Here is a 12,951-nt window from a genome sequence, read left to right as displayed (position 1 = left end):
ATATTACATACGACGTCCTATTATTATTTCAGTAAACAAAAGTTCAATGATATGTTTTAAACAACCTATCCCTTGATGTATTCAAATATTACATAATTTTAATGAAAATAGTGAAATTTAAAAATATGGCTCAAGTTTTTTTTTTTTTTAAAAAAAATAGTATGTACACTGATTCAACATAATAGTAGAAAAAACGGACATCAATATTTCTAAAAACATTTCACCGGTTTTAGAAAAAAGTAAATCCATATTCCACAAGTTGATATAAAAAAATATCAAATAATTGGTTTTATGATTTAAATTGTAAGATTTTGGTTTTTTCAATATTAACATTTAAGTATCTTCCCTTCTATCTAAAACAATGTCAATAGTTTCATTTGATGACACTAGGCCTTTAAGTTCTTTTTAATTTTTATGGTAATTAATGATTAAGTTGGATTTTTTTTTATTTGAATAATCACTTCAATTTGAGTGTTTAAAAAATTGAATTCAAATTTTTTTGTTATGTATGTGAATATTTTATAGAGAATTTGTTATGTTTTGAGAATGAAAAAGAATTTGAATTTTTTTCTTAGAAAATTTAGAAAAATATGTGTATAGTTGAAAAAAAAAAACAATCAATTTCATTTAAAAAATAATACCAACTCAACTCTAAATTACCAACTCAATTCAACTATGCACACCAAACACATGTAATGTAACTCTCTAAATAATTTAACTCTCCAGATAATAATTACTAACTCAACTCAATTCTGCACATCAAACACTCCCTTAATGAATTAAACTATGGTTAAGTTAATATTTTTGTAAATGACTTGTTTTGAACAAAGTCTCGAATAAAATAATTAAAGAAAATGTTAGTTCATAAACTTGAAGACATATCTATTAAATTTTGTAGCGTAAATCTTTATTATTAACTCCATCAATTTTTTTAATTAAAAAAACTCCATAAATTTGTTATTTTCGTTCAATATTGGTAAGATTATCTAGGGATGAGGGTTAATCTATGTCAAAGCCGAGTTTTAAGTGTTTGTCTAAGGCCGAAGTTAACCCTAGCAAAACTAACTAATATTGCATATCTTACACATGTCTGATCTAAAGTCATTCTAGGATCGAAATGAGCCTACGGGGAGATGTTCGACCTTAGTCAAAGCTGAAGCCACCCCTAGCCAAACATGAAACCGAGCATGCCCTACGTCTAATAAGTTATATAATTATTCCAAATTAACTTCAAAACCATAACCGAACGAACTAAGTCGATCACGTCTATAAATATATCATCATGACTACATGTGAAATAATTGAAATTATAATTTCATATTCTCTAACTTCCACACTCTTTCACCCTCTAATTTAAGTATTAGAGTGTGTGTGGTAAACATCATTTCGATGTATATGTTTTCTCTTTTGCACACCACGTTGTTTTATCATTCAAACAAATTCACTATTTGTGCCACATGAAAGTTGGATGTGCTTTCTTAATCAAAATTTTAGCATAAAAAAAATCTTCTAATTAAGCAAAAGTCAGAATTTAGTAAGAGAAAATTCTCATGAATAGTCTCTAACCTAGCTAATCAGGATTGTTCTTTTTTAATGAAACCATGTAAACTATTAATGAAATTTTATGAAATGATACCAAATAAATTGTAACATGAAGGTTATGTATTGATGAGATGCGGTTCACTAGAATGAGATTTGGCTTAGCTGGCTGAAAGTGACAGCTGGAACTTACAAGTAGTCACGCGCCCCACGCCTCTTCGCTACTCCGTTGAGTCATTTCACCCACTTTCACCCATTGTTTCAAAATTTAATTCCACCGTTTCTCCCCAGTTTCCCTTATAATAATCTTATTTCCACTCCCACGGGTGGTGCACGTGCCGCTACATTTCACTATCGTAAGGGCAACTCCGTCATTTTCCATCTCTCGCCTTCCTGACCTCACATGTCAGATCTCATTCCCTCTCTTCAACTAAAAGAACATTCCACCAATTACCTACTGCCACGTAGACTTCCGTCTCTCTCATTGGCTGCAACTTCCTCCACGTCATCCAATGGATTCTATTTAGAATCACCACGTGGTTCGCTCTCCCTGTTCGAAAACTCCGCCGCATTAACCAACTCCGGCGGATCCTTCGAAACTAACTCTTCACCTTTTTTCCATCTTCGGTCGGATCGTAGTTCTTCAATCGAAATCCCCGTCGTCGGATTCCTGTCCAGTAGTAGTCGCTTTTCGCTTTCAAAATCTCGACGGCCATCGGAATCTTCTTTTTCTACCGTCGTCGCCGTCGCATTAGATCAGGACTGTTTAATGGCGTCACTGGCGCTTACTTCCTCATATCTCCCTTCTCTCCGGTCGCGTCTTCCGAAATCTGAATCTAATGCTCAAATTCGTTGCTCATCTCTCCGTTCCAGTCTTACCAAAACCGCCATTTTCGGTAGCGGCGTCAGAACTAGCTTCCGCATTCCGTCTTCTATATCCAATGAAGCTAAATCCGTTAAACCAGCTCTAAATTTCGGAAGTTCTCGTGGAAATCTCGGTGGTTTTATTGTCCGAGCGTCTTCTTCTTCTGCTGCTGCTGCGGTTCCGGCTCCGGCTCCGGCTCCTCAGCCATGGCAAGGTGCGGCGATTAAGCCGCTTATTGCTTCGATTGCTACAGGTATCATTCTGTGGTTTGTTCCAGTGCCATCCGGTGTTTCTCGAAACGCGTGGCAATTGCTTGCGATTTTCCTCGCGACCATCGTTGGGATTATTACTCAACCCTTGCCTCTTGGTGCTGTTGCTTTGCTGGGACTTGGTGCTTCTGTTCTGACTAAAACCCTAACCTTCTCTGCTGCTTTCTCTGCATTCGGTGATCCCATCCCATGGCTCATCGCTCTTGCCTTCTTCTTCGCTCGAGGGTTCATTAAGACTGGACTTGGTAATCGAATTGCTTATCAATTTGTTTCTCTATTCGGTAGTTCGTCGTTAGGGTTAGGGTATAGTTTAGTATTCAGTGAGGCCTTGTTGGCACCGGCAATTCCTTCGGTGTCAGCCAGAGCAGGAGGGATATTCCTTCCACTGGTTAAATCGCTTTGTGTTGCTTGCGGTAGCAATGTTGGTGATGGGACGGAGAACCGGTTGGGAGCTTGGTTGATGCTCACTTGCTTTCAAACTTCGGTGATTTCATCATCCATGTTCTTGACGGCTATGGCTGCTAATCCTCTGAGTGCGACTCTGACGTATAACACGATTAAGCAGACGATTGGATGGACAGACTGGGCTAAAGCAGCCATTGTTCCAGGATTGATCTCCTTGATTGTGGTGCCATTGCTTTTATATGTGATTTATCCGCCCACGGTGAAGAGCAGTCCAGACGCACCAAAGCTTGCCAGAGAGAAATTGGAAAAGATGGGACCAATGACCAAGAATGAGATTATAATGGCTGGAACTCTGCTTCTCACGGTAATGAACACATCTATGATCCTGTCCCTACTCTGTTTCAGTTTGAAACTTTTGCTTTTTGCTGTTTGCCTTTTGAGTTGATTGATATCTAGGAACTTCATTTCCTATTTCTTAAGCAGCTACTTGGCTCTTGTTTTACTCTTAAGACTTTGACTTATTAGTGATTTGCTTTTACATTTGCTTAGTCGTAATATCTACACGATGAAAACTACTCATCTCGAAAATTATAACACCATCGATTGTGCTGGAGCATGCATTTATTAGAGTATGTTACTTTGTGTTTCTCTATCATACTTTTCGCATAGTTGAGATGTTGAACTCTAGTGCTGAAACATTTAGTGAGGTCTGTAGTTGTTTAGTGTACTTTGTGGGGATCTCAATGTCAGTTGCCTAACTATAAAGTGGAAGTTGTATGGCCTGATTCAGTCCCTTATATTTCTGTGAGTTGCATAGTGGATATGGACATGTTAACAACTGCCTTTCTTATTCCTTGGATCAGGTGGGGCTTTGGGTTTTTGGAGGGGTTCTTAATGTGGACGCTGTTACCGCTGCTATTTTGGGGTTGTCCGTCCTTCTTGTGACCGGGGTTGTGACATGGAAAGAGTGCTTGGCAGAAGCTGTTGCCTGGGACACTCTAACATGGTTTGCTGCACTCATTGCAATGGCAGGGTATCTCAACAAATATGGTCTCATCGCCTGGTTCAGCCAAACTGTAGTGAAGGTTTGCCTTAAATTCCCTTTTTTCACATGCCCTTGGCCTTGCTCGGGCAATTCATTATCTGAGTATATGAGTGCGTGGATGCATGATTAGGAGCCCGTTTAGCATGACACTTAGACTAGGAATAATGCTTTTAATTAATTAAAAGCACTTCTTCTTAGATCCCTCTAGACAATCAAAAGTTCCTTTCCAAAATTCTAGGAATACCTAAAACCTAAAATCCCAGCATTAATTTGCATTTATTCTAAAATGTACAAATAAAAGTATGATTGACAGGTACTCAAACAAAGATAGTCCTTACTACCTTGGTTCCTAACAATACCCCATCCCTGGAAAGCTAATGTCTCGACGGCTACTCAGACAATACTTCAACTCGGTCACACCAGTCAATCAAAACCATTGGCCGGTTCCACTCCGGAAAGTTAACAATCGGCTTTGATACCATTGTTAGGTACTTAAGCACCTTGGAGAACCACATGCCAAAAGCTAGCTATTGGGGTGGGAAAGCCAAGCCACTTAAGTACCACATTGGTCATCTCATTCTAACCAATGTGGGACAAAAACATCCCATACTATCTTGGTTCCTAATAAAGTACTAGTATCAAAATTCGCCCCAAACTTGTCCTAAGACATCCTTATGTGCTTATTCAAGGTTCTTGGCTTTTAGATTGCTTCTTTGGTTGTTTTTAGGCACAAAAAACAAAAGCAAAAACAGAAAAGCAACCCATTTCTTCTATATGATCCTTTTCCCATCTGGAAAACTACTCTCCTTTACCTAACTGACTATTTCGATTTAGTACGTACCACTTGAAGAATTGTTTCTAGTTGTGCCTGTAGGCTGGGACGTTACATAAACTAATGACTCCACGCATCTGATGAATCACCATAAGTGGCATCCTACGCCGCCTAAACCATTGTGGCTGAAGATCCCTTTTGCTGTCAGTGATTTTTGTCAGAATCTGTGCTTTCTTCTTCCTTCAACTAAAGAAAATCCACAGAGAAATTAATTTGGAAAGAAAATTTTTAAGGCCTTGTTTGATAAGGAATTTGTTTTTAGTTTTAACTTTTTGAAAGTTATGCTTGCTTCTCTCCCCTTCCTTAAGTATAGTTCTCATATTTCTTAAGAAAACATTTGAATTCTTACCCAAATTCCAAAAATAAAAACAAGTTTTTGAAAACTATTTTGTCTAATTTTCAAAACCACAATTTTAGAAAGTAAATAACTAAACAAGGAAATTTATAGATGAACATAGTGTTCATCAGCTTAATTTTCAAAAGCTAAAAGCCAAAAACCAAATAAGTCACGGAACAGGGCATATGGGGTTTAATTTTGAATCTGCTAACACATCACACATGTTGCAAATAGTTCCATGAGGTAATGGAGTCTAATATCATCAACTAACTATCCATAGCTGAAACTCCATAGACTTCTGCTCGGTGGCCTCTTCCAGATTTGCTGTAATAATCAACACTGTATAAAACTAGCCAGATGTTGAATATGAGGCTCGGATTCTAATCTTTGCACATGGTTATATCACTTAAATCTTTTTATGCTGTTTGTCACAATTGGCAATCTATAATTATTACTGTGCTACGTCGGATAAGTATCTCTCCTTACAACTCACAAGTTTGTGTTCTTTCCACAGTTTGTTGGCGGCCTAGGTCTTTCATGGCAGCTCTCTTTCGGCATTTTAGTTCTTCTCTATTTCTACTCCCACTACTTCTTTGCAAGTGGAGCTGCTCATATAGGCGCGATGTTTACAGCCTTCTTATCTGTTGCTAGTGCTTTGGGGACTCCCCCCTACTTTGGAGCAATTGTACTTTCCTTCTTATCTAATCTGATGGGTGGCCTAACTCACTACGGCATTGGGTCAGCCCCTGTTTTCTATGGTGCTAACTATGTTCCTCTTGCTCAATGGTGGGGCTACGGGTTCCTCGTATCTGTCGTCAACATCATTATCTGGCTCGGCGCTGGGGGAATTTGGTGGAAGGCCATTGGTTTATGGTGAAGCAACTGATCTAAACCAATATTAAACCACCCTTAATTTGTCAATGTCTCAAGGTGCAATTTTCTTCCTAGGCCTTTGAGGCAGCTGGTTGCTGATTCTCATTTTTGTTTTTATATTTATTATTTTCAAATCACAAATGAATCCTTTAGTGACATCAACGAGATTGTAATCTGAAAAACTACAGAAGATGTTACTCGAGATAAAAGTTTACTTTTACCAGAATTTTGACTTTGCAGATTCATTGCCTTCAATTTGTGACATATTTAGTCATTCACATTACGTTTCCCACATCTCTCCCCTTAAATGAATCATACAAGGTACTAGCCTCAGTCCTACCCGCCTAGTACCAACTCTTTGAGCTAGACGATTACGTGCCGAGAATCAAAAGGGGAAGAAACTCCAAAACCTTTCAACCGTTGCTTGGAAATTCACATGTAAGGGAAAGTAGAACTCCGGACGAAAAGGAGGCTGATTATAACTTGTTGTGGGGGAATGGCAATGGAGGTTGATGGATGTTGCTGCCTATCCTTATTTTGTCCATGAATTGAATGATTCTAGTTGCTTGGTAAATCTGCCAACATTCTCTCTTAGCCTTTCATTTGAATGATGAGATAATTGAGATAAACAGACAGAAGAATGTTAGGCAGTAGAATCAGGAATGGTAGGAATTATAGTTAATGGTTGATTTTAGGGGGATGGGTTCCACCTCTTTTATGAAATCGAAACAGAGAGAGCATTTGTACCACAGAAAAGGAAATGAAGCAGTTGCGTTTTGGAAATGGAAAAGGACGTGGACCATAACATAACCCTCCAAATTGGAATCAGATAAAGATGATATGGACAAAGCTTTATGGTTTGTTAAGTGCATTCCCAACTTTGTATAAACAATAATGGTGTCAACGCATGCACTTGAGTTTACATCCATTTAAAATCTGATAACTGTTTTCCCTTTTTAGTTTGGGTAAATTGCAAAAATCATCCTACACTAAGATGGTAATTATAATTATACCCTCATATTTATATAAGTGTTAGAATTGAACTCTCGAATTTACATCATTGTAGAAATTGTGACAATTATATACATTTGAGGGTTCAATTTACATCATTTAGGGGTCTAATTTCTATAAATATTTTAAGTTTGAGGATCCAATTTTAACATTTATATAAGTTTGAGGGTTCGATTTTTATAATTGAAAATTTGAGGGTGTAATTGCAACTACACCATACTTTAGGCCTCAGTTTGGTGTTGTTATATACTACTTTGGTTTATTCATAAACTTCGTTTTTAGAATAAAGAACTCAAAGCAAAATTGTTTTCAAGCAAGTTGGAACAATTATTAAACGAGTTGAAGTTTTGAAGTTTTTAGAATTCTTGTTTTACTAACAAATTTGTTGACATGAATACAATTCGGTTGGTTAAGGTATATATCATTGATCAAGAAGTTAGATATTTGAATCATTTCATCTCATATGTTTGAACTAAAAACGAACCAATAGAAAATTTGTTATGGGATGGATATAATGCAGTGATATCATTTCACCACTTATTTAGACTTTAGAAGATATTTAGATTGCTACTAGAAAGGAATCTAGTTCTTTCCTATTGTTGGAATGTTTTGAATTTGCCATCTGGCACTTGAACTCCACTAAGAGAATGAATGGCGGGCCCTAGAATTTAGTTTAGAGAAGTACACTATATAAACTCTTTAATCTTAGAGGCGCCATTTTGTATTCAGAAAACATACCCTTTAATAATATTATTCTCCATTTGTCCCGTGAACGTAGCTAACACACTATTAGTGAACCACGTGTATCTATGTGTCAATCTCTTTTATGTTTTTTTTTTTGTATTCTTTAATTGTCGATTTTGTAACACATATTTAGTTCAATCAAACGAAAAATAATTAATTGTTTAAATAGAAGGAAGATAATCAAGCTTCATCTTCACTAAACTATGGTTGAAATTTGAAAATAGGAGGTATGTCAATGAAAATTAATTAATCGTTTAAAAAGAGGAAGATAATTAAGCTTCATCTTCAATGGAACTATGAAGGTTGAAACTTGAAAAAAACAAGTGATGGTTGAAGACTCCCACACAAAGAGGCTACCTAAAGAGTTGAGAATATAGTATATGAGTTGATGATGCCTAAAACTTCACTTTGAAGAAAATAATGTCTTTTTGTCAAAGACTTCGACCAGAATTTGAAGTAATTTTTTTTAGTACAATAAAGAATAGAGATTCAAACTATAGACCTTTTAATCGTTAATACTTATTGTATGCCAATATGTCAGTTGATCTATGTTTGGTTTGACGAAGTTTGTGTTTATGACCATGGTAGAATTCTTTTTGCGTGAAATCATATAATAATTAACCCAAACTTCAATTACCCAATTTAAAACATACAACATCAATATTAAGATCTCTCTTTCATTTTTTTTAAGATATTGTAGAAAACTACTAATAAATGCATTCATAACAATAATTGAGTAATCATTTTCTATATCTAAGAAAGAGTTGATGAATATGTGAAAAGCAACTTTATGTGATTCAGATAATTTATATCAAACCCTTTGAAAGTTTACACATTAAAGTAAAGTTGGCAATTGAGGTTATCTAGAACTTTATATTAAAAAAATTAGGTTGAGTATTGTTACTGACATTTTTTTTTATATTATTGTTATCTAATGTTGGCTTTTCTCATCATGACCATAATATTTCACATATGACTAATAAGGACCAAACTTTTCGACTCTTGAAGCCTATTAAACTTTAGGTAGCCAGGAAATCTTTTAAAATTTGGTATGCTAATTTCCATCGTCTTTTAAAATTTCCAAAAGTTATATGTTGCTTTCATTCCATTATAATGCATTTTAACTCAAAAAGAAATTCATATTTTAACTTCATTAAGTTGGACAAATCATCCATTAAAATATCATAAATTTTTTATCAAATGATTTATGACTAACAAATAACATAAGCATAACTTAACTAACATAAACTTGTACTATCAACTTTGCGGTTTGAGATTCGATCTTTTACCATACATATTATCAAAATAATAGTAACAATAATAAATAATAGGAATAATAAGAATGACTAGCATATTTATTTTAGAAAAGTGAGATACTAAAACAAATGTATTAAAAATTCAAATACAAAAATGACTAATTTAAAGAAAACTTATAGGTCAAAAGAGATATTTTGAAAATCCACGAACAATTAAAATAAAATAAATTAAATTTAAACATTTAATGCATGACTAAAATATTTTATTTTCTAAAATTTAAAAACTCGTATAAAAATAAAATTGTCCACACATAAAATACAAGTACGAGACAAGAATTCACATCTATAATTCTATGTGAAAATGAGAGTTACATAAACATGTTTTATTCACTATAATGTGTTTTAATATCGAATTAAATAACTTGCATTAAATTATTTTTTATTATAATAATTTGAGGTTGGAAAATTAGAACTTTTAATCTTATTAAGAGTTTGTAATGTTTTATAATTATTGAGGTAGGTTCATTTGGTCAAAATTTGTATTAATCCATATTTATTGTGGTTGAAAATATTGCATAATAATAATAATGATACATTGTTTTTGGTGTGCCAATATTATATTGGTGATTCATATTTACTTTTAGATACTGAGATTTCATTGGCCCTTCAAAAGCACCACCACGTACACCACTATATTCTCTAGCTTTTTAGATTAACTTTTAGAACTTTTTAATATTAAGTTCATATTTCCTAAAATTAACTCTAATACATTAAAAAAATGATAACAAGCACATGTTGTTGAATTAAGAGAAAAAAGTACAAAACAAATCTTACTCAATATTGAATTATCTGATCAAACTTTGGACTTTCTTTGATAATTATTAGATTTTTGTTTTTTATTTTTTGAAAATTTAACTTATAAACATCATTTCATCTTTAAATTTCTTAATTTATCACCTATCTTTTACCAATTTTATAAAAATGAGTCGAATTATGAAAACTAAAAAAAATGATTTTTTAAAAACTCGTTTATTTTTTTTGAATTTGACCGAGAACTCAATTTTTACTTAAGAAATATGTAATCTTAGTGTAAAAAATTGAAATAAATAAATTTAATGTTAAAAATTCGAATGGTTACCTATATAGTCTAATTATTTGATACTCAATTTCATATTATTCTTCTAGATATTAATTAATTTAAATATTGATGCTTGAGAATATTATATATATATATATATATATATATATTATATATATATATATATATATATATATATATATAATAATGGTGCATGAGAATATATATTAGATTGATACGTTTATATATTATATATTATATTATATATATATGATAATGGTGCATGAGAATATATATTAGATTGATACGTTTTCTATTGCGTGAAAAATGAATTTTAGAATATGTGGTTGAGACGAATCTCTAAATGGAATTATTTTTTTCCACTATTATATTTCAATTTAAAAACAGTAATGGTGAAACATAAGAATGTTATGTGAATATTTGAAAAAGAAATCGAGAAAAATTATAATTATTATAAATATTATGATAATAGATGTCAATTAGATGTTCATGTTTAGTGTCTAGTGACCTGTGTTATGCTCTCATTTCCCAAAATGTTCTATGTTTTACGTATAGTGTCTATGTAATTTACCTTCTACTTGTCAAATTGCCTATAAATAGTGGTATTTTGGTGGGTTTTGGAAGACACACATATTGGATAATTTTGTGGAGAATTTAGATAAAATTCTTAATTTAATTTTTTAATTTAATTTATTTTGTTTAATTTATATATTATATTTAATTTATTTTAATATTTATTTATTATTATATTATATTATATTGTTATCCGTATTCCTGTTGTGCTCCTTATGTTCACAACACATTATTATGTTGGTTTTTTTCTCTTCGGTATAATTAATAGATTTAACATTATTTTGCATATCTAATATTTATTAATTTTTCATATAAATATAATATTTTGTAATAGTGTTAATATGAAAAATATTACAAAATTAGAATTTGTAGCATTTGATATTAATAGTAATAATTATTTGTCATTAGTGTTTGATGCCAAAATATACTTGGATGCCATAAAAATGTGATCATCAGAAAACAATTTTTCTTCCTAAAACTTGTCATAAATTGATGCACTTGAGGCTCCCAGATTTTAAATCAATATGTCAGAGAAGATATTTTTCTACATTTCGGATATGCTTTTGTAGTAGTAATATCGAGAGAAAGGTTTTAAACGGTATTCTGAACTATGACTGGACAAAATAATGAGTTATTGATGAAAAATCATGAATTTCGACTAACTAGAACCACACAATTCCCTTAAGTGAATGTTGTGAATGTTAATAATCATGGTCGAGGTCGTGATCGTGGTCGAGGTCGTGACCATCACAAAGGAAGAAATAATTATTATTTTCATGGTGGTTGTCATAATCATTCAAATTTTAAAAGAACCACACAAAATGATGATCACAAAAGAACAACCCCACAAGATAAGAGTTCAAAAAATGTTGAAAATAAATGTTTCCGATGCATATTGTCTAGACATTGGTCACGTACCTATCGTACATCAAAACACTTAGTTGATCCCCATCAACCATCCTTGAAAAAAAAATAAAAAAATGTGGAAACAAATTTTGCATACTGGGATAATGACATATTTGACCAATCTCATATTAAATTTGGATGTGACAGACTTCTTTGAATCTTCTAAAGAAAAGATCGACAAAATTTAATGTTGTTTTTTTATTCATCTCCACGTTTTTTTTTCCTTTTAGTAGATGTTAACCTCTGTATATTCTAAACGTTGTTTTTCTTATTGCAATTATTTTTTTAATGAATAAATCTGGATCATTTTCATATGTTGGGTGACTAAAAATTGAGTAAAGAAGATCTATGTCTGGCAGATAGTGCAACTACATATACAATATTTATAAGTAGAAAATATTTTCTAAATTGACAATGTTGAAAGCAAAAGTCAACATGATATCAGGTTCTGCAAACTTGATTGAAGGATTTGGAAAAGCAAATATTATTTTTCCTTGAGAAACAAAATTTACAATTGACGATGCATTGTTCTTTAGTCAATCAAAGAGAAATTTACTTAATTTTAAAGACATATGTTGCAATGGTTATCATATTGAGACTGATAGAAAGAATAATATGGCGTATCTTTATATTATATCTACTGTCTCATATGAAAAACGTATACTGGAAGAGTTCTCTACTTTATTTTCTGGATTATATGTTACTCATATACAAGTAATTTAAACATTTGCAACAATTAACCTGAAGTTTATGAATCTAGACATATTCACAATTTGGCATGACAGATTAGGTCATCCAAGGTCTATAATGATTAAAAAAATTATTGAGAATTTAAATAGACACCCAATAAAGAACCAGAAGATTCTTCAATCTAATGAATTATCATGTGATGCTTACGCTAAAGGAAAATTGATAATTAGACCATCACTAGCTCAAGTGGGGATTGAATCACCTGCACTTCTAGAATGAACTCATGGTGATGTATGTGGACCTATTAACCCACCAAGAAACTATTTAGATATTTTATGGTATTAATAGACGCATCCAGCAGATGGTCACATGTGTGCTTATTATCAAGTCAAAAATTTGCATTTGCAAGGTTACTTGCTCAAATAATTAAGTTAAGAGCATAATTTCATGATTATACAATTAAGATCGTTCGTCTTGATAATGCGAGTGAATTTACGTCTCAAGCTT

At 32.7% G+C, this 12,951-nt stretch overlaps 1 protein-coding gene across 1 annotated transcript; it reads left to right on the top strand.

Annotated features, from left to right (window-relative positions):
- The first annotated feature begins 1,927 nt into the window (after positions 1 to 1,927).
- LOC120088316 (dicarboxylate transporter 1, chloroplastic) lies at positions 1,928 to 6,420 on the top strand. Its single transcript, XM_039045530.1, has 3 exons — positions 1,928 to 3,442; positions 3,942 to 4,163; positions 5,807 to 6,420. Exons 1-3 carry the CDS (start codon positions 1,943 to 1,945, stop codon positions 6,167 to 6,169), a joined length of 2,085 nt encoding a protein of 694 aa, XP_038901458.1. The 5' UTR covers positions 1,928 to 1,942; the 3' UTR covers positions 6,170 to 6,420.
- The last annotated feature ends 6,531 nt before the right edge of the window (positions 6,421 to 12,951 follow it).

Source organism: Benincasa hispida, chromosome 10 (genome assembly GCF_009727055.1).
Source record: "Benincasa hispida cultivar B227 chromosome 10, ASM972705v1, whole genome shotgun sequence".
Classification (NCBI taxonomy): domain Eukaryota; kingdom Viridiplantae; phylum Streptophyta; class Magnoliopsida; order Cucurbitales; family Cucurbitaceae; genus Benincasa; species Benincasa hispida.
Note: the sequence above shows the minus strand (reverse complement) of the source record. Positions and strands in the feature narration are given on the sequence as shown.

Coding starts and splice junctions, on each gene's coding strand:
- LOC120088316 (XM_039045530.1), top strand. CDS start 1,943: ATGTCAGATCTCATTCCCTCTCTTCAACTAAAAGAACATTCCACCAAT. Junction 3,443..3,941: donor CTGGAACTCTGCTTCTCACG/GTAATGAACACA, acceptor TCCTTGGATCAG/GTGGGGCTTTGGGTTTTTGG. Junction 4,164..5,806: donor TCAGCCAAACTGTAGTGAAG/GTTTGCCTTAAA, acceptor TTCTTTCCACAG/TTTGTTGGCGGCCTAGGTCT.